General features: G+C 40.5%; 1 protein-coding gene across 4 annotated transcripts; it reads left to right on the forward strand.

The window, feature by feature from the left end:
* Positions 1–834: 834 nt before the first annotated feature.
* Positions 835–26,918, forward strand: vaspb (vasodilator stimulated phosphoprotein b). 4 transcript variants are annotated; one of them, XM_040131275.1, is made up of 14 exons: positions 837–1,353; positions 16,506–16,677; positions 19,164–19,344; positions 20,181–20,247; positions 21,602–21,714; positions 22,246–22,508; positions 22,812–22,933; positions 23,190–23,241; positions 23,402–23,429; positions 23,519–23,558; positions 23,829–23,885; positions 24,517–24,586; positions 24,877–24,934; positions 25,039–26,913. In XM_040131275.1, exons 1-14 carry the CDS (start codon positions 1,349–1,351, stop codon positions 25,071–25,073), a joined length of 1,263 nt encoding a protein of 420 aa, XP_039987209.1. In that variant the 5' UTR covers positions 837–1,348; the 3' UTR covers positions 25,074–26,913. The 4 variants fall into 4 exon arrangements, with proteins under 4 accessions (XP_039987211.1, XP_039987209.1, XP_039987208.1 ...); XM_040131274.1 differs by having other exon boundaries at positions 838–1,353; positions 22,809–22,933; positions 25,039–26,911; XM_040131276.1 differs by lacking the exon at positions 837–1,353 and adding an exon at positions 1,642–1,767 and having other exon boundaries at positions 22,809–22,933; positions 25,039–26,914.
* Positions 26,919–26,946: the final 28 nt, after the last annotated feature.

The following is a 26,946-nucleotide window of genomic DNA, read 5'->3' on the forward strand; positions in this document are numbered from 1 at the left end:
AGTAATAGGCCACACATTCAAGCACCTAGAATGCCTAAAATACAAGAGCAAGAGATTGTGTTATCTATTTATACTAAAGTAGGCCATGCTTACTCTGTTTTTGACTGAAATTTGACCAGAGTTAACTGGGTTAAGGTGTTTTCAGAGCCTACTGGTAAGTATACTGAAACCCCCGTTTGGTGATGATCTTGGGATGAAGCGCTGCCTGCTTCAACAGCTTGTTATCAACAGTGGCAGAGGAAGTACTGAATGAAAGAAAAAACACATAAATATATAAAACACTTTATTACTCTAATCCTACATCTATAATTTTACTCAAATAGAAGTATTAACAGCAAAATATACTGAAAGTACCAAAAGAAAAAGTACTCTTTAGAACGAAGAATGGCCTATGTGAGTGTCATATTATATCATTTGATTATTACAGCTGATATATTAATGTACAAGAAGGATTTTGTGTTATAGCCGGTGGAGGTTAAACTCATTCTAACTACCTTATATGCAATTGGGTATTTTATTTGATGACAACGCAGCATATTTTATAAGCTATATTTATAAGGAATGAGTAACTACAGCTGACATTTAAATGTAGCGGAGTAAAAAATAGACTACATTATTTCCCTGTGTAGTTGAGTAGAAGTATTAAGTGGTAGAAAATGGAAATACTCAAGTAAAGTGCAAGTACTGCTACTGCTGCCCACTGTCACTGCTTCTCGTGTTCTTGATGTCAGTCCTTCCAAAGTAAATCACCAAAGACTAGAGTCGCTGAAAGTGAGAAGATGCCTCACACGCTTGACTTGGGGCTTTTTTGTACGAGGCGCACGCGAACGCAACGTGGGATTGTAGCCTACTTGGAAGCTGGCGGGTTGGGCCAGGCTCCAATGAATTTGCAAAGACCTACCGACAGAGCGACCGATCGGCCAACGGAGGGAAGTCTAGCGCAGACGAACGGGTTTAATCTCCAGAAACAGAGCGGCAACCCGACTCAAAGTGTGAGAAGAGAAGTTGCGGTTTTGTTTCAGCCCCGCTTCTCCTCGGCCTCACCTTTTTTTCGCTCGTAGCAACCAATGCGGGAAAGTGATTTGAGTTGACAAGTCCGCTCCACTACTGTATCTACTCTCTGCCCCCTCCTCCTCTCCCGCTTCACACAACCAGGAAATCGTCGAGGTGTACTTCTTTATCCCGCTGGTGGCTACCCCGTTTGCGGGTGTAGATGCGCTTTTTTGTCGCCGGTTTTTCTCGGTTTTTTTTATTTTTTATTTCACTAGTCTGACTTTTAGAGCCGGTCTTCAGCTCTGAAGTGAGCCAAACTTGACTACGAGGAGAGGAGCTCCACTCTGGCCGAACAATGAGGTGGGTAAAACGGCTCAAATCTCGTCACCTTCATTGTGCTTCCCGGCTGCATTTTTTTGGTGTTGTCGGCTACTAGTTTCTCAAAGGCGGACTGGTCAATGCCTGCCTCGTAGTTTATTTGCCACCTCACTTGCTTCCGACACATTAAATCGCATTTGTCGCCCAGAAATAACTCCGAGCGTCTGGCCGTTGCGGTGTTGTTTCAACTACAGGGGGGCGCGCGCGCGCACGTACAAACACACACACACACACGAGACTTTGTAGCAGGTTTCCGCGACCTCTGCAAGCGACTGACTTGATGGTCTGTGTATCGGAAAGTATTCGTGACTGCGTGGTCGTCATGAGAGCCCAGTCCTGTCCGTTCAAGCGTGGCCGCCGTTAAGAAAATATTCACAAGTCGACGTAGTTCAGCAGGTCAGATGACCACAACACACTTTTGTATCTGTTTCAAACACTCCATGTTGATTCTTTTGTTTTGCTCCTTTTGGCTGCAGCAGCTCAGTGTTAATGCGCATGTACCCAGATTAAACCACCGTTATGCAAAAATAACGACGATATGTTACTAACTGTGTTTGGCCCCGAGGCCAGCGGTGAGGGTAACTTGTGGGACGCGTGAAAGGGGAATTGGGTGTCTTGCTCAAAGGTACTTCAGCAGGGTGGATTCTTCCCTATGCAGGGGGCTGTTTTCTGCTGCACAGCAACCACTTGGCCACCCTGCTGCCCCAAATGCATGTGCTGTTTGTACCATGCCATGCATTCCACAGACACACATTAAACCTGTCCCCTCTTCTACTATTCTTCTCCCTCTGGGAGTGCAGAGGTTTGCACCGTGGAACAAAATCATTCTACGGAAAGCTTATGTCCACGAATTCCACATCCTGTCACAGCCTGCACAGTTGGCAATTACATGCCGTGAGGCCACCGCTTCTGGCTCTGGCTTCTCTGGGCTGACTTTCTTTTTTTTTTTTTTTTCCATTTTCCTCACTCCTTCACATTTAAACAGAGTGGCACTCCACTTGTGTCAAAGACCAACTTTGTCATTTCAAAGCTTGACAAATGTGAGTTTAATTATGGACCATGAGGTGCAGCAGAGTATGGTGGTGCAGGGCTGATAACCTGTGTGACTAGTTCTTTATCTCAAGCTTATTGCGCTGCCCTTTCTGTAACAATATATCTCAGCTCAGTCACACGGGTTGGTCCGAGGTTTGTATTTGTTTTTCACATATTTCTGCATAGTAACTTTGATTAAAGCAAGAACGAGAGGCATTTGACCGCCTGATATCCTGCCACAGTCACAGTCGTGCATTAAAGATACCTTGCTAATGAAGCCATTAATTGAGTTAATGCAATAATCGGCAAAGACTACTGTGTTAACATACTTTACACAATACATAGGCATTTTGATATGGATTTTAGCTAGCAAAGTAGAAGGAGTGGCATCTGTTTTTCTCACTGATATACCTCTAAGTATAGCTGTGGTGTAAGAGTTATTCTCAGACACGCACGTACACATGTGTACACGTTCCTGCCAATTTTGTGGACAATAAAATGCTTACACATCATACAGTAAGATAAGCAAACTGCTTTATTGTCACATTGCTCTGCTGCATTCAGAAACACTTCCCCATCCATAGACCACTGCAGTAATCAGACTCCAGCAAAAACTATGTAAACATCAAAGTGTAGAGCCATGGGTCTATATTCAGATTTCATCCTGCCCCTCAAAGTAGTTTATCCTAGCAATTGTTAGCTAGCATCTGGCTTGATGATTGCACTTCTTACTTGAAATGGATATTGCTCCTGCTTGCCCTCCATTGTGGCCTAAACGACATGTGGTTCATGTATCCTTGTATAATAGGTGAAGACTGGAATGCAGCTCCACTGATGTTCATTGTCATTTCTCCCTGTGGAATGTAAATGTTGACACAGAAGTGCAGTCAGTTGGTCAAAAGTTCAACAGTTTGACCTAGTTGAGAAAGCAGTTCAGTAATGCATACCAATTTTAAGCTGCCTTTATATTTTCAGTCGATAGAAACCTCCTGCTATCCCATTCGTACAGCCTTATATCCACTGACCACTTTTAGTGCTCATCCGTTGGTTCATATCCTCGGGTTATGAGGCACACGATGTTCATCCATCTGCGTTATGATTAACTGCTGTTGTCAGAGAGGTGACTCCCGTCTCCCACTGTGACTCACTGACTGGGTGTCTGTGATTATAAGACCTGTCCGGTCTGACGCCAGCAGTATGGCTGCCTCAGGCTCAAGAATTAAAGCATATGATGTGAGCAAATACACACAGACAGGTGTAATGCATCTGCTTAACACGCTGTTTGCTATCTAACGAGTTCCCTGTGCTCAGTTTAGAAGCTCTGCATGCCTTGAAGCGACGCCAAACTTGGCTCCTTTGCTGTTCTCCATACACTCTTGCATGAACTTATTATTGATCAGCCTTAAAAGCAGGGAAATGGCTTCCCCCTCAGTCTCCTTTGTGTCTCGGCTCCAGCTTTTCTCTGCCTTGGCAGTAACTGGAGAGGAATGCAGCTCTAACAGTGATCTTTGCAGTTTTGCTGTCATATCGTCTTCCTCTGATGTTCTGCTTTTTGACCTCATGTCCCAACAGGCCAGTAGCTGCTGTTTAAAGAATTTAGCAATATTGTTGTGTATGTCCATGTAAGGATAACAAGATAAAACTTATTGGTGTTGCGATCACTGCCATTTCACTCTATGTTGTGTAATGTTCATAACACTGTGTGTTTAGTGTCTTGGGATACTAATTTTTCAAGTCTTCACTTGTTCCTCTAATCCCTTGCACAATGTTTTTTGTTTTCTTTTGAAGTCTGCTATCAGTGGCAGAAGCTAAGTAGAATTTCAGCTTGTGGGCAGTCACTGTTACTCCCTAAAATCTATTTTAATATTCCGAGTGTTAAGCAGAGAAATACTTGGGTACTATAAGATACTTTCGATTTTGTACATTAATGCTGATGTTTTTTGGTTAGAGCTCTGTAAAACTGCGTTCTATTTAGCAGACTGACAAATTTGTGATTCACCTTGATTGTGTTTTGCAAACTGTACCTGAATACATGGGAGACATTCTCTATGCCTGAAAATATTACTCTTTTTACTGTGAACATAATCAGCCTTTTTTAATTTGTTTTTGAACCAAATTAATCCTAATATCCACACTTGCCCCCGTGCCCCAGGAGCAATAACAATTTGAGGGAACTCTGTGGAAACTCTTACCTATAATGGATTAAGAGTAATGGCTTTATTTCATACGTCATAAAGAGTTGCTTGTTGATATGCAATTCAAGAGACTCAGTGCATCGCCGTAAAGTAGGTCTGACAGTGTGTCTAAATGATCACAAAGCCCCATGTGCTTCATCACTCCACGCGCATCATTATTAAAATGGTCCTGCCTTGTGAGTTTGTTTCCCACAACACCCAATCACTGCTACCCCCTCCCCTGAACAATTATACCCCTCTTGGTCCTCCCACCTCTCATACTCATAAATAGGCCATTATGCCAGCCTGCCTCTTGGATTAGACGCTTTGCTACAGGAGTTGCTCAACATACAAAACTTTCTATCGTCTATTTGGTGACAAATCCAGTTTCTTTGGTGGTAGCCGATGGTTTCCTTTTTTACTTGTGCCTCTGGGCTGTTATGTTTTCTCCGTATGGTATTGTTTCGTCAGCGATCACCTATTTTAAACGTAACCTTTACCCTAACTAGCATGTTGGACATGTCTCACCCATACTAAGTAGCTGTTCAGTGAGCTTGGTGTTTTGAAACTCCTGTTGAATCTTTTGACACAGGAAGTTACGTGCGAAAAATTGTGTAAATTGTGAGTAATGAGTAATGTGGATACAGTCTTAGATCATGGTATATCATGCAATTTCATCAAAATGTATACATATATTGACATTATAGAACAAATAAACCAGTCCTTTCTCAGGCAAATACGTCAACAATTCTCTTGTTCAAGCTGTTCAAATTAGGATTTGTTTCTTTTCTTTTTTATATCTTTGTAAATTAAATATCTTTCTGTTTGGATTGTTGGTTGGACAAAACAAGCAATTTGAAGACATCGCCATGGGCACCAGGAAATATGGTGGGCATTTTTGGTTTTTAGTTCTTTTATAAACTAAACGACTAATGGTTTCATTAAAATAAATAATTGATAAATTGTTCAAAAATGAACAGCATTCTTAGCTATTGAGATATACATTTTCCAGAGACTCAAATGAGAACCCTTACGTAGATAAAATAACCAGATGGGGTTGTCTGCTTATGGTTAATTCAGTAATTGGAATACCTGACAAATCTTGGTTCTCCATCAAATGTATATACATTTCCATTATTGCTATAAGCAGTTAGAATAAGTAGTCCTCATTGATTGGTCTAATGCAACCAGAGATATTAAACGGATACTTACCTTGGTCTAAATGATCTCAGGGTATACCTTGTCATTTCACACAACCCTGTTAATAAGTAATGCACGTCCTAATGGCCGTTGCTGGAAAAGATGGAAAACAGGAAGTAAATATTTCTTTGGGGATTGTCTAGATAAACGGTAGCATGGCCTGAAGCATAGGAAATTTTAATTTTTTTTCACCCTTTTCAAACTAAAAATACAAATTCAATAATTATAATTTTTTTAAGAATATATTATATATTGATCTGATACAGATTACTGATACCATTTTTTTTTTTCATTCATTTCACTGACTGACACACTGCTTTATGTTGCCGATTTCTTGGGATGATTGGAGGTTTTTTTTTTTTTTTCCAATCTAGAGCTGCAGCTCTGATTAATCGATTTAGTCGATTGACAGAAAATTTAATCAGCAACTATTTTTATAGTTGAAGAATCGTTTTAGTCACTTTTCAATTAAAAAATACCAAACCAGTTCCCTGGTTCCAGCTTCTCTAATGTGAGGATTAGATGCTCTGTTTGCCATATATTGATAGTAAATTGAATATTTTTATATGTTGTACATTTGTTTGAATAAAAAGAGCTATAATAATACATCAACTTGGGCTGAGAGAAGTTATAACTGGCATTTTTTTTCGCTTCTTTCTGACATTTTGTGGACCAAACAATATCTCTCCCGCCAACGTCAATTTATGTCCTCATCGAAGCTGTGGTAGCAGTTACCTTAACATTTTAGATTTAACATTTGTTATATATTTTTTGTGGAATAACCTGTACAGCTATGCTGATCTCAACATGATTGTTGCCATTTTTCATGGATGTAGCAAGGTAGCTAGAAAAAAATCAAGGAAGATGATGTCGCCAATTCTTCATCCCGTCCACAAATCTCCAGTTGGACCCCAACCAGTGGAAATAGTCTCACTGGGCACAACACCAGACATATATAAATGCTGAAAATTATATTTCCATTTAAGTTTCTGTATTTTGAGCTTGTTTGACTTCTCTTCTGGCAAAGATCAAGCCATCATCAGTGTGAAATTGAGCAGAGCTCTACAGTGGACGAAATGAAGTTAAAAGCACATCTGCCATCCCTGTGGTCTTTTCAGCAGTAGCCAGACAAGACTGACGTCATTCCGTCTGATGGAGAGTCTGGGTTTAACATTGCAGTGAAACCAAAGCTTGTTGTGGGGAGAAAATGCTATAGTGATATATTGTATGGTCAGCAATACTAACAGGCACAAAGATACATTGGGTTCATTATGGGGTCCATTGCTTAATGGAGGGTAATGGATGCCAGGAAGCATAAAAGCTGCTTTATGCTGTCAGCCATCTTAAATATTTCTAGTGTTCAGGTCCTCAGATCTTAACTTGACTTCTTTGGGATGATAGGGGTTGCTGATATAAAGAAAGCTGTATGAGATAAAACAGTACTGGAGGAAACCCAGTAACTGCTTTACTGGTCTGGTAGGCAGCAGTTTCCTTACATTATCATTAGACACCACTTAAACTGTGGGTATTAAGGAAGTATATTATTCCCTCAGGAGAGTTTTACCCAATATGGACTAAAGGTTTATCACTAAACCGAGAAAGACAGGCTTGGAAAGGAGAACCTGTTCTGTTGAAGACTGAGCCATTTTCTGCATGGGTGATATTTTTTTTTTTTTGCATGAATAGTGATGCACATAATCTTGTTTACAAAAACAGTTTTTGCTGCCCGGGATGCTCCACAAAGCTCACAGTATTTCCCTTTCTGACCGTTTGGAGTCTGAGCAGCAGTCTGGCCTTTCAGTGTGGCATAAGTTAAGTTTGGGAACCCGATTTGGAGATCAATTGAGTAGTCTGAAGAGGACTATCATTTTGTTAAAGATATTTGTGCTCACTGTTCAGTCATGGGTGATTATGGGCCAGAATGTTTTTTGTGCTGTTTATGCACAGTTTCAGTGAGTAACGGAACAAACATGGACTGGACAATTTATATACAGTACTGCGCATTCGTTTTTCAGTAATATAAGTAATGTGAAAATGCTCTGAAAAATAATGTCAAAAAATAATGGTAGGTTGTTCCAGTCATCTTAGGGAACTTGCCTCTGTTTTTCTGTGGATTTAGGCTGTCTCAATGTCTCTTCATATAATCCCAGATTGACTGGCTGATGTTGAGATCAGGGCTCTGTGGGGGTCATACCATCTGTTGCAGGACTCCTTGTTCTTCTTGTCTCTGAAGATAGTTCTTTATTACTTTTGTTATGGCTCTGTGTTTGGGGTCATTGTCTCATGCTGTAGAATGAAATTGGGACTGATCAGATGCCTCCCTGATGGTATTCCGCGATGGATAAGGGTCTAAACATTAAGGCTGCAATTTAAGATTATTTTTATAATTGATCAAGCTGCTGATTAGTTGCTCAATTAAATTGGTTGGTTGATCTGTTTATAAAATATCAGAAAATAGTGTAAATTGCCTTAAGGATATGTTTAGAAATTGCTTATTTTATGCGACCAGCAGTCCAAAACCCAAAATATTCAGTCTACTGTTATATATGACAAGGAAAAGCAGCAGTTTGAACCAGTAAGTGTTTGGTTTCTTGAGAAACGATTATTATAAAAACACAATTATAAAGATGATTATTTTGATGATCAAAACAGTTGCTGATTAATTTTCTGTTGATTGGCTAATTGATTAATCAACTACTAAATATCTGAAATGCCTAAAACTTTTGCACAGTCATGTATGTCCATCTTATTCATTGTTTTTTGCTTGGCTTTTGCAAATAATTATCCCAGGGTTGTTCAGTTATCAAGTAACAGGTCTTGTTTGTCATTAGCGCAAAGCTTTCACATGTGAGAAGAAAGGGTGGGTGGTTTTTAAAAAGAGGTAACACAGAGCAGAGTGGATGGAGTGCAAGCTGGCCAAAAATTGGCAGGGCCAAAGGGAGGATTATCTAAGTAGCCACTATCTGCAAAGCAGACTAATGTGAGGTCTGCGCACTCATGCCTCAATGTCAGTGCGAAGTTGGGAAATATAAGAAAGGTATTCCTTTGCTCAACTTTTTCTTTACTCAACTTTGGGCTCAGAGTTGAGTGAAGACATCCTTTCTTCAGTGCAAAGGAAAAGAGTACAAGTCAGGGCAGCATAGTTTTTCTCAGTGGCTTGTTGTTCATCTGGGAAGTACGCCTGCCTCCTTGGCTCGAGTGGAGGAGGATGTGCTCCAACCTGTAAAAGGAGTTGAGCTCAGTGAGGAGGACAGAGGTGAGATGGTTCCAAATATGGGCATTGAGTGTGCCAGTCTTTCACCCCCCTGTATACACGCACACACACACACACACACACACACACCCGCCCGCCCTACACTGCCTCAGAAGCAGGAAGGAATTCATTTCAACTCTTGAAGTGGTCAACAAAATGAAAGTTCGTCTATTCAACTTTTCCACAATGGTCAGTAAACGATGCCAGGCAAAGGATGAGTCAGTGTTCAAAGAATGCTGAGGGGTTTTCTTTGCAGAGGAGTTTCAGCTGGAGACGTTTGACTCGATTCAGACAAACATATTGAGAAGAAGAGTTTAAGAATAGCTGTGATAGCCTGGGTGCCTTTTTTTTCTGTGCGGCTGACTCATGGAGGCAGAAAGTAGTAGCCTACAGCAAGTGTGTGTTTTTAGCAACGTGCTAGGACCTGTGTGAGAAGAAACAGGCATGAGGAAAAGGACAAAGAGGGAGGGAGTGAAGTTAGCAGAAGAATAGGGCAAAGGATGGCTAGCCGAGATCTACTTTTCCAGCCCTCTCCTTAGTCTAAAGGTTTTTCAGTTTTTATTGAACGTTTTTTTTATTTTATTTTAAGTGGCAGGATGACTAGAGAGAAACAACTTGCTTTCCAATTTGCTTTTGAAGTAAAAAAAAAAAAAAATTAATTGTATTACATAGAAAACGTATTTGTCTCCGTCCCCTGAAAGGCTATTGCTAAGTATTTGGATATTTCAGCAAGGAGAAAACGTTTGTTTTTCTCATATGCAACAACATCCGGTGGAATCCTCAGAAATAATTGGCATTTGTGTTTAGATTGCTGTACCTTTTTGTGTTCTCCATCCACCTCATATTTGAAGTAAAGAAGCAGCTGTCTCTAAAAACAGGAACTGTACTTTGCAAATTGAAAGCTTATCTGGCACCAACTAATGCAGTCAGCGCCAGTCATTGAATATTGACGTGTGTAACAAACTGTTTTCATTAGATGTATGTGGTTCAGAGAGGTTGATTTCAGTGTTGTGGGCCCAGCCAAACGTCACTAACAGCCATATACATGGCCCAAGGGTGGTTTGAGGACAGTGTACTGTCAGATGACCAGGCCCAGCGTCAACAGGCTATTGTGTGGGCTCCCCATGTCCGAGTCAGCATCAGAGGTCAAGTACTTTACCACCATCATGACCTCAGTTCAGTGTTAGTAATGAGGAAGCAGTATACTAACAAGCTTTTTAAAATGTCCTTTTCCTTCTTTATTCTGCAAAGCTGCAGAAGTAAGAAGCTTCCATAAAACCCTTATTACAAAGGATAATTCAGTCTCTTGCAATTAAGAAATGACTAAAGAGAAAAAGTTCTGATTCCACACTTGATTAACTGTGCAGCTGGGGTTTCAGGGCATTGTATACAGAGGTGCATTCACATATTGGCACATGCTGAGTTTTCCCATGTTGCCTCTTTTCAACTGCAGTAACACTTCCTTTTCTCACTCCTGTCTGCAGTTGTGTGTCTCTCTGAAACATGACTTCCCCAGCTCTCTCAAGTCAACCACTCAGGTGCTGTGGTGGAAAGAGAGAGTTTCACTTCTGACTTATGAATGAGTTCTCACAATGAATGTATCCACCTTAATGTCACAGTAATCTTATGAGCCCTTGTGTTCATTTTCTTAGATCAAGAGAGAGATGAAAAAACGTGCTGATAGGCTGGAAAAAAAAAATCACTTTTTTTACTCTGCAGTAAATAATTTCAGTTGACTATAACATTCAAAAAGAGAGAGGAATTCACCTGTAAATTACTATTGGAAAAACATGTATAAAACATTTTTATTATCCACATGATGTAGGGGTATTTAAATTGATGCCTTTTTTTCCCTAATATCAATATTTATCATGTGTCACTATTATCTGTGAAATGTGGTCTCTATTTTCATCAGGCTGTAAAGGAGACAGGGGAAGTGGTTTAGTTACACACAGGGTTTATTAAATGACTTATTGTCATTCCCTGTCTGGTTCTAATGCCACGTTCTTGCAGCAGGGAAGGAAGAAAATAAGTAGTGAATCACTCTTTACTCATTTAGGGTGCAGCACGGCCATCTAAGGTTTACTAATCAGAATGGGACACCTGTTCCACATCTTATGTTTCGTTTTTGGGTGGGAGTCCCGTGTGAATCAATTCTCAAAGCTGTGAAGAAACATTCTCGTACTGATGTCATGTAAATCTGCATGGCTATTATTGTTTTGTATTGCAGTAGCTTGCCAGATGTTTTGCATGAGTTACTCCTGCGGGTTTCAGTTCTATTTGCTGCTTGTTTACCACACAGAAGGACATTTATTCCAGAAGGCCAGAAAAAATCAAAAAGCCTGAACATCATTAAAAAATAATTGTCGTCTGTAGTTGTGAGGGCAAAAAAAAGTCTTTTCATAAAGTGGTATTAGGAACTCCGGGAGGAGAAAGAAGCCTGACGAATACGGAGGGACAATGAGCCAGAGACAAATGATATTACTCTACTTAGTGTAACTTCAGTCAGTCTTGTCTCAGCCCCAGGACTGATGTCTGTATTTCATGTGTGTCATTGTGTTTAGTAAAACTATCTCATGATGCACAGTGGAATTGTGGAAATCTGTTTTCCACATTGTGGAAAATGTGGAATTTATCTGTGCTCAGTTATTCTTAAGCTGTAAGTAAGGCCTGCTTATCCCCGCAACCATATATACTGCAGTATTATGTGAGAGAGAGATCTATGCATGGATGCCACCAAGAGGCATCTCCCTACAGATCTTATACTTGGTTAAATTGTTTGATTCGGACATAAAGGCAAAGGAAGCAGAGAAGAGTGGCAGATGAGTGTGGTGGGAGGGTCAGGTAAGAGGAGGAGGAGGAGGAAGAGGAGTGAAGAGAGAGAGCCACAGGGCCTGACTGTACTTGCCAGCACATTTGGGGAAAAGCTCTGAGAGCACAACCTTATACAGACATTTCCAAGAGAACATGTGCCCCAGCCGTGCATTGCGGTTTCCTGTTAACCCCTCACTGACCAAAGAACCACAGAGGGATGAAGAACTCACTCTGGCTGTAATAATGTCAAGTGAGGACAGACCGGATTCAGTTTTCAAGCGTGTTTCAAAGTATACGTGCAGTTTGCAAATCATCCTGGTGGTCACTTACACATGCTGAAGTGTTGTAGTCCTTTGCCTGAGGTATTTTAAAGGTTGGTGAATCAAATCCCTCCCAGAGCATCAGCCAGTGACCTATTTGTGCTTAAGAGAAAACCTCTTAAGTCAACCGGTCACTTAGTTTAGCTTAGCTCCACAGCCGGTGTCCATGGCCTCACTAGTGGACTGGTGGTCTTCGTCTGAAGGAGGACAGGAATAGATGGTTTATGACCACGCCTGCTGTCGTTTATTCCAGTACTAAAACACAGTGCAGTGAAACCCAGCCATGAGTCTTCTGCAGCCTTTTATACCTCGAGGGCTCGGGTCAACACATGGACACACGTGTTGGCAGGTTGACAGGTGTGCAGGTGTGTGCAAGTCTTTATGCGTGTGTGCCACACGCTTTTAGAGTTTCAGTGTTCGTAGTTCCATCAATAATGCATCTGCTCACTTTCAGTCTCACTCAGGAGCCCTTGCTTTCTCTAACATTAAATATGCATCCATTTCCCAGTCCTGGGTCTTTGTCCCCTCCCAGTTCCCACAAGCCCTATCTGCCCCACACATCAACAGCATGCTCGATGCAGATGAGATCAGAGAATGCCGTAGTACTGTATTTGATGAAGAAGGCATCCACTCAAGGGGGGTTTTCACCGGTTTGAAGTGACTAATGGACAGACCTGCCGAAGGATTAAAGGCCACCATGAATGCTTTGACATTTTTCAGTATGCCTTTTCTCCCTTGTAAAAATCCTTTCTTAATATGCTGTTACCAAAATGTTACTTATGTGTAGCCTTTGTTCCCTTTCATCTCAGCTCAAATACTAAAGCCAAATATTCAAGATACTGCCCTAACAATCCATAGGGATATGTACGTCCACAGAGACTTTGAGAGATCCCGTCAAACTGAGAATTAAAAATCATAATTTTGAAGATTTGGCAGATTTTCTACAGGACTTAAAGACTGGACAACGATAGCAATAATGAGTGGACGACAAATTCTCTTGAGGAAAAAGTGTCATACAGGATGGTCAATAATGTACAAAAGTATCTGATCAAATGGAGCAGATATATTTCAGCTATGGATATACAGGCATGATAAATTGATGTTGGGGTACATGTGTTTATTGTTTTGCTTTGTTTGTTTTGAAGATTTATATTATTTTTTGTATTGATCAATTGAACTTTTTTTTTAAAATTGATCCTGTTGCTATATTAGTATTATAGCTCAAACAATATAGGATTTTTGAGATCTGTACAGATATTGATATTTGTGAGTCACAAACATCCTGTAACAACATATCGACCAAAATGCATAACGTACAGAAACATTTTTAGTTTAGGCACTTTTAACCTGTCCAAACATTGTCTAAGATTAGATCCCGTCTCATTGCAGGACTCTGATGGGTGACGATGGGTTTTCTGCCTGAAAGTATTTCTCCTGAAAGTTCAGATACACAACTTACTTGAACGTATTATTTAAAAAAGTATATATAAGAAATATATATAAGTAAAGTGCAAGACACCTGTGATAATCTCCTTAGCTACAGGTTGCCATAAAGCATGGAGGAGAGAGATGACATTCACTGTGGGCACAATTATAATAAGACGTGTGCCCAATGACGCAATCACAAGAAGGTGTTTAGAAGTTTAGATAACACATTTCTTTCTTAGCTTTGGGTTTGGTGTCAGTCAATCTGATGTGTTACGAAATTGTAAACCACTCCTATCTGTTACATACACAGGTTACAGTTCATGCTAAAAGTCCTAAATCCTAAACACTTAGTCATTCACCAAATCATACCTTTTTCCTTATTATTCTCTCCTTTCTTTCATTTAGCCTTCCTGTCAGTATTGAAGTGAAAATATAACTTCCAGTTAACATGCACTCAATTAAAATGTTATCAACTTGAAAGAAAATACGCGACCTTTGTGTGTGTGTGTGAGAGCGAGAGAGTGTGAGAGTGCGCACATCGATTTGTTCAGGCTGAAGCAGTCCTTATTAGGCAGTGCTGGCAGCAGGAAGTAGGTTGTGGCTTTGGTGCTGTGTCACAGGAAGTAGCAGATTGTATCATGGGCAGGACAGATGGAGGGAGAGGTGGAAGAGATGGATTAGGGGACTATAGGGAGAGCACGGCGAGGGGGGGGGGCAAATAAGGAGAGGAGGGGGAGGAATGGCTAAAAAATAGGAATTGACAGTCAGCCACCTTTGTTTCTCTGTGTCTGTGTCCTCTTCTACCCTCTGTACTCACAGCAGGGTTTTTATTAGGCACTTGTTTTTTTTTTTTTTTTTTTTTTTTTTTTCTTTCCTGTATTTTTTTCTTTTGTAGTAGGTTGGACCGCCTGCACACGTGGATGTGAAAACGATCTTTTCATATTTTAAGGCCGATCAGTGCAGTAATAAATCATAAACAAATGTTAACATTTTTTACAACCTCTAATTTTAAAGCATTTCCTGGCAACCCAGGCTATGCAATATATAGCAGAAGCAAGTTGGATGGATAGAAAGATAGATAGATGAATGATATGACTGATATTGAGTTAAATGCCACCAGGTTACTTTGCTCTTGTTGAAATTTGTATATACCAGAATCTTGCAAACATTTTATGTGTTAGGTATTTGTGTGGGCACCTTTTGTTGTGGTATAAAGCTGTGTGTGTGTGTGTGTGTGTGTGTGTGTGTGTGTGTGTGTGTGTGTGTGTGTGTGTGTGTGTGTGTGTGTGTGTGTGTGTGTGTGTGTGTGTGTGTGTGTGTGTGTGTATTCTTTTCTACAAGGAAGATTTTTTTTATCTTAAGATCTCAGTGTCTGAAATGCAAACATGCACACACTGCAGGCTCTAGCTCTGCTAAACAAATTTGCATGTGTGCAGGCATTCCTGAATGTGTTGTACCTCGTGTGTATTCTGCCTGCATGGAGCTATAAATAAATATTTTGTCACTGATCTCTAAGCACATGTGGCTGTTTTTTCTTACAAAGTATGTGGAGATGGAGGTTGATGTAGAGCAGGTGGAAGATTCCAGAGCTTCGCCTCTTTGGCGGAGTTTGGCACAACTTCCTGTCTTTGTCAGCCTCCATTGTTGTCTGGCCGTCCATCTTGTTTGGGATCAAACTAATCTTTTTCTCCTCTCAAATCAACACTTGATTGCTTTCTTTCTCTTGGTCTTTAACTTCCAACCTCTTGTATATGTGTCAAAACATGTTTTTTGTTGTTTTTTTTGTTTTTGTTTGTTTTTTAGTTACTACGATGATATATCCAGAAAGTTTGGTGTATTTCGCTATGACTGAGAACTCCATCAGCAACACTCAGCATATATTCTTTGATCTGTTATAATACTGTATGTTAGCATCCTGCATTGTGGAAATGTGGGTTAGACGAGATGAGGCCAGGCTAGTCTGGAAGGACTGCCTCTGATCTCTAAAATGGTTTGTTTATAATGGAGCATTTTTGATCTATTTGTCCATGTGATGTCTCCAGTTCCTCCTCAACTCCCCTTGTGTTTGCTTCTTCCGTTCCAGCTGCAGTTCACACTACATGCCATAATTCGATAGCATTTCAAACTGGTAAAATAATAATATTAAGTTGTGACCTTTTTTCCATATTAAACATTTTAAAAGGCAGGTCTCGCATTACATTTAGACTGTAATATGATATGTCATTTTTCATTAAATGGAGCATAAATTGATTGCAAAATAGTTGAATTTATATGTGTACATAAGTGTCAAATTGTTGGATTCCGCAAAAATGAAGTTGAAGAACATCACTTGACATTATTTGTCACACTTATATGGCAAAATGGATAAGAAATGAATCTTTGTCAGCATCTCTTAGATACTGTATATCCATGAAGATCTAATAATCTCTACTGATTCTCAGGGCTGTCGTCAGAAAAAATACACCAAATGTCTGTGGTAACGGCCACAAAGATTGCCTAATTATACATTTGTTAGCTGAGTGTGCAGTTACTCCCACAAACCTTTGCGGTGTAATTTTTGTGGCTGTACTTTCAAATGCAGTTGCCAGTAGTCTCTGCTCCGAAATGCACGCTTTACACAAAAGCTTTCTCCTCTTCATGGCTACAAGGAGGAGATGTGTTGGGTTGTGCAGGCTTGGACAAGCACAGGAAATGATGCAACTCTTAAAGCCTCTATAGATATAATGAGATTTGTTCATACTGTTTTTGGCAAAAAATGTGAAGCTTGGTTGCCAGTACCCTTTTGAAAGGATACCAAATCAAATTTCACTTTCACTAATTGCATCCTGAGCAAGATCCTCTTACTCTCAAGACTCACCCCCACTGTCCTGCATATTAATTTAGTCTCTTTCTGTCTTTCCCTTTCTCTTCCAGTGAGTCGAGTATTTGCCAGGCTCGGGCCACTGTGATGATTTATGATGATGGCAATAAGAAGTGGTTGCCGGCAGGCGCTGGACCTCAGACCTTCAGCAGAGTCCAGATTTATCACAACCCAACCAACAATGCCTTCAGGATAGTGGGACGCAAGATGCAGACAGACCAGCAGGTAAATATGCCAGGTTTGGGCATGCTGTGTGTCTGACAAACTTTGTGTGTTTGGGGGGGGTGTGTCTGACTGACTTTGCCTCTGGGGTGAGAGTATTTGGTTGTGTGTACCTCATTCATTTGTCTCTGTCATATGGCCTGTGGGCGTCTGTGCTCTCCTAAGGGTGCATGAGTAAGCAAGTAAGTGTGAGACAGTCCCTTTGTATGTCCCCATTCATTCACATTATCACTATCTATCTGATAACACACGCTAGGGCTTAGTTACTATGTAGAGAATATATACTATATGTACTAGTCGTTTTATCAGCAGTACCATAGAAGGCATTATTGTCCATTGCTCTATGATTTTATAGCTTTTTATGTGCATGCATTTGGTCAATTATTTACTTTGATGCATAAATGACGGCCTGGACAGTGTCCCAGCAATATCTTTAATTGCCTGACACTGCTATAACAATAAACTGGTGGCCTGTTGCACATTTACACCAGAGTTCAGAGTTTCAGCAGGGGCAGGAACGCATCATCTCTGCAGGCTTATTTCATTTCATTCGATCATGAATTGTGAAGGTAGGAGAGTGAGAGAGAGGGTAAGGTGAGCTGGATTTATTGTCCCTCCCTTCCTGAAATTTCTCACCTTGACCGTGCGCTTGTTTGTTTTTGTCAGTGCTGGTTTTTACTGCCAGTGTTTTTGTGCTTTGTGGATGAGAGAACGTGTAAAGAATAACTCTACAGATGTTTTAGAGGAAGCCGCAAGACAAAACCGAGTACATGTTATGATTGTGTACAACCCGCTGTGATGATTTCAAGTGTCGGCCATTTTTAACTTTACTTTGCAGCCATTTAGCCAAAACCAGGTTTCATACAGTTTTGCCTTGGACTCATTTGCCTCAACGGAAAAAAAAATGACTGTAATTTGAACGTAAGCTTGTGTTTAAATTCTATTTTGGTACTGGTCCTTGAAAAAATTTGTAAAGCTATTTTCAGAAAAAATACATTGATATCAAGCTGTATATCCTATATTGTCATAAGCTTGAAAATAGCAAGATAATATTTTTAGTTATATTACCCAGCCACACCACACAGAATTTAATTTAGTGTGCCTTGAATTAGCCGTGGTCTTAAGAATGCACGCCCGTGCTGTGTGTTGTGCTTGTTTTTATAATTTTCGCTTAACCCCTTATGTGGACCGGCAGTGGATACAGATTAAGGCACTCAGACCTAAAGATGAGTTTTTGTTGAACATGTAGCATTCATTTTGATGTTGGCCCTATGATGTTATCACCAGATTATGACTCACCAGTTATCATCAGATAAAGGTGGGCAGGTTCTAAATGAAAAAGCTGGGTAAATTGAGTTTGGGTGGGTTTATTCTTGACTACACCCCCGCTCTCCCTGCTGCCTCAGTGTCTCTCTCCTTCTTTAAACATTCAAGACTCTAAAGTGTTCCCCAGAGACAGTCTGAAAGTGGATGATGTTTCCTGTGAGATAGTTAGCCTGTTGAACAATTTCCTGTTACAATTTAGGGAGAAGCCCGATACCCAATAAGGACTCTATATTTGTATCTGATGGAGACACGCAACTTGGTTTAGGATGTTGGTGAATGACAGCAGCAGGGAGCTGATGAGAGAGAATATATGGTGGCTATATTTTCTCTGTACTTCCATGTTCTCCCCTTTTCCCCCTGTTCTGATTGTCTGCATATGAAGTAACTTTTTCGCAAATGTTACGCTAGTCTCTCCAATTTCTTTTATGCATCCTGGTGTAAGTGGATGATTAAACTGCACTGAAAACACAAGTGGAACCCTGGCATTAAGGTTTTTCTGCGGGCGTTCAGGCTCTTTGGACATATTGCTTTCTTTCACTTAAAAAAGATTAAAAAAAAGCTCCTCCTTTTATCCTTTTATTTTTCCTTGCCTTTTGGCAGGATTGTGGAAAGTTTAGGAATATCACTGTCTGCAGTGGCTGCTGAATTTGCTACCCTCTCTTTTCAGTACATGTTGCCCACTGTGATATTCACCCTGACAGGGTCTCCTCTCCTCCTGTCTGCTCTGTGGAATCCAGAGGCTGTTAAACAAATAGTGAAATGGTGCGTCAGCACATTCAGGCAACGCTCAAATCCAGAACATTTTTTTTCTTCCCGGTTCATAGGCTTCACGCCACCTGCTGGGAGGAATATAAACCTGGATAATGTGACAAAAATAAAGTGGACACTAAAATTTTATGCACAAGCAGGGATGTGGATTTGTGGGGTTTTTTATTTTACAAAGTGTTTCCAGCTTTTTAGTGAAGGATCCACCTCATAGAAGCTACCCTTTCATTTAACTTCTGACCAGCAGTTTTGGATTCCGGTTTCTATTTTAAAATCGGATCATTAGAACTGCCATCACTTGTTTAAATATGGACAAAAAGCCACAGAAGTGTTAATTTTGCTCACCAGCTCTGCCAAAAGCAATCCTGTATTGATCATCTGTCCTTCTTCTTCCCCAGGTGGTTATAAACTGTCCAATCGTGAGAGGTCTTAAGTATAACCAGGCCACACCCAATTTTCACCAGTGGCGGGATGCCCGTCAGGTGTGGGGGCTCAACTTTGGCAGCAAGGAGGACGCTGCTCTATTTGCCAACGGCATGGCTCACGCTCTGGAGGTACTCACCTCCATGGCAGACGCAGGTAATTGGGTTACATACTCCGTCACATCAACACACTTAGCTACATCATAGATTATCTAGTTTTCTAAATCGGTACAAGATTGGTACCCTTTTTCCATTTTCCATGCAGTGTTTAATTGAATTTTAATTTTCTCACTCAGATCACATAGTATAAAGTAACAATAGTTTTCTATGGTAATATAAACACCTACTCATTCCCCATGCCATTACTGAAGTCCTCTCCTGTTGACTGTCCTTCATAAAACCTGTTGATATTCTGCCTTAATCCATGTCGCAGCTATTGGAAACTTATTCCAATGTTTTCTGCAGAATTAAAACCCCTTTTCATTGTATAAAAATGTGATTATAACTGGCTGTAAAAGTCTTTGTAAAGTGCCTTTTCTTATTTTTTCATAGTTTATCTATTTTATTGTAATTTTCTGAGTCTATGATTCTGTTTGTTTACACCAGCTGGTGTATTATTTAAATAAAATCGTATCCTTTGATGTGCTCTTGAAGCATGAACAAAATAACAAACCATTTTGAAGGTAAAAACGGTAGCCAAAAAAAAGTCTTAAGAAAAAATGATCATGAAACGCCTTAAGGGTCCAGTTCTTGATTCGTTTACACCTTGCTTTTTTGTCCCTCTGTCACATCATGACTGCTTAAACAGTCCTCAGACTTTGTACAGTCGAATGCATGGATAGAAAAAGCATGTGCAGCAATAAAAGCACAAACATTGCGAGTGATTGTTCAAGAGCAGTTAAACCCATTCACAGCAAAGTCTAATCCCATGTTCTTTAATCTTTTTTTTTTATTATTTGTATCAAGGATATTTTCTGTGTTGTGTTTTGGCAGGCTATGCAACCCTCCCCCGCCCGGTGTCAAATGGTCCGTCTCCAGAAGAGCTTGAACAACAGCGGAGGTACCTTCAGACCTCCTCTAAATGCTACCCACCTTTATTTTCGCTAATTCTAATAAATCTCTGGCCACACTCTATTTGTGAATCCCTTGGGATGTCCTCTGAACCAGAGATGAGCAGTGTCCGTATTTGTTTAAAAAGTAGATTTTCTTTGGAAGCAAGTTGTTTTGCCATTTTGACAACTTGGCTGTTGGGGCCATGTGAAATTTATGTTCCTAAAAGAAGCCGACTATCCTCTGGGTTTAGTTGCATAACAATCAATAGCAAGTCAAGCTGTCTTGACTTTACAGTAGTCCTGTTGGCACAGTCTTGCACACACCCATATGTAGAGGATTTGGTGGCATTAGCCTGACACTGCTAAACCCTCAGTCAGCCCCTGCAGGTTAAAGGTTAAAAAGGCAGCGAGGCCGAAAACCCTCACATCAACCTCACCTTCTCTCCATCCATCTATCTGTTCATCCAGCAAAACCCATTGTGGCGACATCGTGCATGCCTGCATGAACTAGGCATTAACCTTTTTAACCTCATTTAGACTAAAAGGTGATATGTTGCACAGTTGGGGAGGTTTTGTGATTGGTCAGAGGGAGTGTCTGTCAAGAGACACTGTCCCAGTGGCTGCGGACATGCTGTGGCTTAGGGAGCCATTAAAACCTTTAAAATCTGGGATAGATGCTGGTCTCGGTGGATGATATTAGCATGAATGCTAGTTCACAGTACTCATTAGTTTAAAATTGTTTTGTTTTTTTTTTAAATTTTTTTGAAAAAAATGAACCTCCCCATTTCCTTTTGTGTGTATGATTGCCTTCATAGGTGTGGATCAGTGCTTTTTTGAGTGAGTGTATGTGTAAATTGTATGTGTGCTGTTCTGTATATGGCTGTTGTGAGTGGCAGATGTGTTTGGGGAGAGGGGAGGGAAGGGAGGGAACAGTACTGAACTGAGGCAGCTTGAATTAGGCCACCCTGTCCAGCTGCTGACTTTTCAGAGGTAGGCTAATCAGAAGACGTGAAATCCATCTCCCATCCTTTTATCAAAGTCCGGTATATTGAATACAAATCCGGATTTTTAGCTCTCCATACAAGAGCCAAATACTGTACGTAATTAGACAGAATTGTTAAAAAACAATGACTGCATAAATAATCCATTAATCTGCAGGACATTTACACATTAAATTGGGGATGGTTAAATGCTGGCATTGCCCACTGTGCCCCTTTGGTCATTGTTAACCTGTCTAATCACAACACCCAAATCAAATATAACTTTCAGCTTAATTTATATCCATCCTATCCGGCCAAACACTGATTTATTTCAAGCATGTTTATACATATTTGCCGCTGACAGATGTTTGCTTGTACGTAGGTTGGAGCAGCAGAGGTTGGAACAGCAGGAACGCGACCGACAGGAGAGAGAAAGACAGGAGCGGGAGCGGCAGGAAAGAGAGAGACTGGAGAGAGAGAGACAAGTGGCTGCAGGTCAGGAAACACCTGGGCTGGTTAACATTACTGCACTTAACTACAATACAGTCCAGTCTTGGTAGTTCTTCATATTTCACTGAGTCCTTTTTCTTTGTCTTTTTTCTTAAGGCCCCCACACACTGTACGAGAGGGGTCTAAGAAAATCTTGGTCACAATCTGTGTCAGACTGTATGATACCAATTTTGAGGCATGTCAGTTTGTACGATGAAAGCCTAGTGATACATGGTGCTGCAATGTAAATAGACAAAATATATATGCGACAACCAAAAACAAGCTTTGATTAGTGCTGTTTTGTTTTGCTTTGATTTAAATTTTATTCAAAAATGTTTTGGATCGTGAATCAAATATTTCACCACCTTTTGCCCATGACTGTTGACTTCCTTGTGGAACCCTGATTTTTTTCTGAGTTACACGATAGTGCATATACATCACACTGTCACTGGTGTGCATGTAGATTCTCATCTCTAAATGGTTTGTGATTGGTTTCTGATAGTCCCTCTTTTTTTTTTTTTTTTTTTTTTATTAAAGTCCCTATTCCTCCAGCTCCACCGTTGGCCCCTGGAGGCCTTGCTCCTCCACCGGCCCCCCCTCCACCCCCTGGCCCCCCTCCGGCCGCTTGCCCCCCTCCGGCCGCTGGTATCCCTCCTCCTCCAGGACCACCTCCCTCAGGGCCTCCGCCGGCCCCGCCCCTGCCCGCTGCAGGAGGCGGTGGCATCGGTGGCGGGGGAGGTATAAGTGGTGGGGGATTGGCAGCCGCCCTAGCAGGAGCTAAACTCCGTAAGATATCTAAGGTGAGTATGAAACACAGCAGTTCTATAGACCTTTGAAAATCCTCTCACTTTGTAGCTGCTTTTGAAGTCAAGATTAACAAATTGGACAATCATTGAATCCATTATTATCATTATTATAATTATTTATTTATCTATTTTCTAATTATGCAAATGGTATTCTGATGCTGTATTGATCCAATCTTAGAGTTGTTCCTACTTGCAGAGCTATGATACCTGCCTCCGTCAGTGTTTTATGAATTCATCTTGCTGCACAATGTCTGCCTGGCTTTTCTGCATCTTTTTACTATTTGCTGCCCTCAGCAGGAGGAAGCAGCCTCTGCAACTCCAGCAGGCAGAGGTGACCCCAGCCGCAGCAGCAACTCCTCTATTGGAGGAGGAGGGGGAGGCGATCTGATGGGTGAGATGAGTGCCATCTTGGCACGAAGGTGGGTAAACAACATAAGTGTGAAGCCACATAAAATATCCAATGCACACATTCTGAAAATAGACAATTAAGATTACTCTATTTCAGGTTTCATATCATATTGAGTAGTTTTGATCATCATGTATGTCCTATTTCTTCTTTGACTAATAATCGGATTTAAAATTTCTTATATACTGTGTACAACTAACCCTTCAAAATTCCTATTCTATTTAAATGTACATGACGGTAAATCTTAAAGTGATCCTTTTTTACATCAGGAGGAAAGCTGCAGACACCGGAGAGAAGCCACCTGTGAAGACACAAGATAATGTAAGAGTCTGCTTTTTGTCACATTATTTTTAAAAACCGCCAAACAAATAACCTGTTTTTATACGTGACCAAACACTGTTGGTGATGGATAGTTTAAAAAAATTGACACAGTTTGTGGATGAATCACTTTTAACAGAAGGTCTCACTCTTTTCTTTACAGGATGATTCAGAGCCTCAAGGTCAAAGCGGTGAGAACTGAACATTTTTATCTGTAGCATGCCACCTACATTTGTTCTGATGGTTAATGACTCTTGTTTTTATATATCTTCCCTCCCAGACACCCTGAGAAGACCTTGGGAAAAATCCACTATGACCAGGTAATCCAGGATTCACTTATTTCTGTGCTGCCATCGACAGTAAATCTGTAACCCCCAGGCGTTTGGTGTATCATGTTTAACTCATCTTGAGAGTAGTTCTCCATCTGTGTGTGTGTGTGTGTGTGTGTGTGTGTGTGTGTGTGTGTGTGTGTGTGTGTGTGTGTGTGTCTGTGTCTGTGTGAACCTGTATGCCTGTTCACAAGTGTGCTATTGTGTGTGACTGTCTTCCATTTCCATTCTAAGAAGAGAGTGTGTGTGTCTCACTAACAGGAATAACTCCATCACCAAGAACATGGACTCCACTTCCTCAATGTCCCAAAGTTCCAGGTATAAATGCTGTCCCGTTCACTCATGACCTTAGTTCCCCATGCTTTTCTTTTCTCTTCAGGTTAGCGCAGCATCATTGCAACCTATATATTGGGGTAGCATATTTTACAGTTGATGGCACTATCTAATTGATCAGAGAATGGCATGCAACTAAGGGACTTGTAGGCCTACCAGCTGAGTGTGTTATCTCTGAAAACTCACTAATAAGATAAGCAGCCTGACAGTGTGATGGTTTATTTTTACATGTCACTTCTGAGTGCTGGAATCGGTGCTGTCCTCTTGTGGTAAATATTCTGTTGGCTTAGCTTGTCTTGTCTCTGTACTATAGTTGAGGGATGTCTACATAACTGTAATGGTTAAAAGTTTTTAAAGAAATTTATATCAGTGGCATTAATTTAAGAATGTTATTAAAGGTAGGTTAATGATCTTAGGCAACCCTCATTGCATCTCTGGGTGTGTGTACATTTCTGCACCTTTCTGTTAACTGTTCTTCAACCCTCTGGTACTATGGTGATGAGTCTGATTGACAGTTGGCCTGTCAATGCAGTGCCATGGACCTCCTCTGCTTTTTTTGGAACACAGGAACATAAAATTATTGTCTATATTTGTCTGTCTCGTTGTCTTCTTACAGGGGGAAGCCTGCAAGTAACAGTAATGATGCAGGTGGAGTGGATGACTCAGATTTAGAGAAAATGAAACAGGTAAATTACTCATCAGTGCAAAAGAGCTCAACCGGTATGAGTGCGATTATATGCACGCCCACACCAGGGAAAAAAAAACAAAACGTCAAGATCAGTGCAGGGCCAGATACGTCAATACAGCTAAAATAAGAAAGCCGTGGTTCCAAAACAAGGTCGGGGTAGGGGAGATATCTGATTACCCATCTGCTGCATGTATATGCAGATTTACAGAAACCTGGTTACTATAATTTATGTGTACACTGCTGTATCACCAGGACTAACAGTATGTTTGTCAATGAATTTTTCTGCAGGAGATCCTTGAGGAGGTGCGGAAAGAACTACAAAAGGTCAAGGAGGAAATTATTAGCGGTGAGATTACTTTGTACTCTCTCAAAATTATTTTAAAAAAAATTAAATTTCGCTTAAATATACAGTACTTCAGGTACTAAATGTTTGTGTCTCCTCTTTCACAGCCTTCATTCAGGAGCTGCAAAAGAGAAACACATAGTTCTGTTGAGTGTCAGATGTAACGGAGGGATGTGATAGATGGAGGTGGTTGAGGCCTTTTGGGACTCTTCCTCCACTGTGCCCTCCAATGTAGCCCAGGGATTTCTCTCTTTCACCTACACATTTTCTCTTTTCTCTCTCTCTCTCTCTTACACAAACACATGTGAGCATACTTGCTTATGTGTACAACATGCATATTCACTTCATGTATATGGTAACCCAGGGAACCTCGTCACGTCGCCATCCGGCACTTTTGATGATCACTCACTAATATTGCAGCGGTGATCCCATCTATCCCATCTCTCCCCTGTTCATTCATCCCGTCCCCTCGTGTCCTCTATGTGCTCTACTCATCTGAACCAATTCAGAGCACATAGCTACAACCACAGTTGCTCTTCCAGTTCGTCGTCATGTACACTCATCATAACCCTCTTTTCTGCAGAAATCCTGCACCTTGTCTTCTCCCTTTTGCTATCAGACACACCATTTACTGATAGAGCAGTCTTCAGTATTCAGGGACAATGTATTAAGTCACATTTTTACTGTAATAGCAAGATGCTGGCATGCTGGGATCCCTTTTTCTCTCGTTCTCAGTGGACAAATTATTGTTCAACCTCAAACACTGCTACAGATAGTTCAGCTCAGACATCCCGTAGCAGTTCACTGCCTCTGATGGTAGTTGGAGGTGGAGTAAACAACAATAATGGAGGATGGATCAGGGGCTCCCACCTCCCTGACTACTGCAGTGTCACTCCATCAAATGGACTTTGAGCTCCCAGCAATGGCTAAGAACTAAAACAGCACAACACAAGCCTTCACTGCTGCAAGACAGAAAAGTTAGAGGAAGAGGAGACAAGCAGAGGGAATTTGATGGACAACCTGATTGCTGTGAAAGAGGAGTGCGTTGTAGTTTTATGATGTGTGAGAAATTTATTCTCTTTGCATTGCACTTGTTCCAGAGGAAGTGTGTCTGCGTGCCACACTGCCTTGACAGACTATTCCCTCTCACTCAAAATGAGATATTTGTTGGCCAGTGCAGTGGTCCTACACTGTGCTTCCGCTAGTCATTTTCTTCCATTCTAGCAATGTTTTCTAACATGAAAAATGGCCATGATGAGGTCAATTAATTTGGCCACGACCAACTGCCTTGAGGATAAATATATAGATATATATATATATATATACATATATATATATGAGGAAAAATATATTTGTTTTGAGGGGAAAATGTTAGCAAAAATGAAATGGTGTTTCTATTTTAATTGAAGTGACTGGTGAATGGGGATTTTGTTTTCCTTTTTTTTTTTTTTTTTTTTTCAATGATTGTTTTCTTATGAAATGTTATTTTGGGTTTACTGTTTCTTTTTCTAATAGAGTCTAGGCTTTTTACACTGAAATGTTAAGAAAACAGCTTAGAGACACTGGATTAGAAATGCCTTTATAGTCGAATACAGCTGCTTCTTGAAATGCATTACTTTGTCTTGAGTCATCTTTTGCGTCCTGTTGTAAGATTTATTTGAATTCAGAATTTTGAATGAAATTGTATCAACTATTTTATGTATCATACAAACTTCCTTACACCAAAATCCAAACTCATCTTTTGGGCAGAGAAATTTGAGTTTGAGCTTATCTAAGAAATACAGTTAAATAGAGAAAAAAAAAAGACAAATGTTTAACTTCAGAGATCTTTGCCAGATTAAATGGAAAATTTAGGCTGATGTGGCTGACTGAATTCTAGCTAAATCTTTACCATCAAGTTAAATTGGACATTTTAATCGTATGGTTTTACTAAATTTGACCGTTTTCTTGTGTGTATTTTCCAAACTAACATTTGTTCTCTGAAGGGTTAATAATTGGACTAAAGCATTTAAAAA

Source organism: Xiphias gladius, chromosome 7 (assembly GCF_016859285.1).
Source record: "Xiphias gladius isolate SHS-SW01 ecotype Sanya breed wild chromosome 7, ASM1685928v1, whole genome shotgun sequence".
Classification (NCBI taxonomy): domain Eukaryota; kingdom Metazoa; phylum Chordata; class Actinopteri; order Istiophoriformes; family Xiphiidae; genus Xiphias; species Xiphias gladius.

Bases quoted from the DNA above. Each gene is read 5' to 3' on its own strand.
- vaspb (XM_040131274.1), top strand. The intron at 22,509-22,808 runs GTGAGTATGAAA...TGCTGCCCTCAG, and splicing joins AACTCCGTAAGATATCTAAG to CAGGAGGAAGCAGCCTCTGC. The intron at 23,559-23,828 runs GTAATCCAGGAT...TCTCACTAACAG, and splicing joins GAAAAATCCACTATGACCAG to GAATAACTCCATCACCAAGA.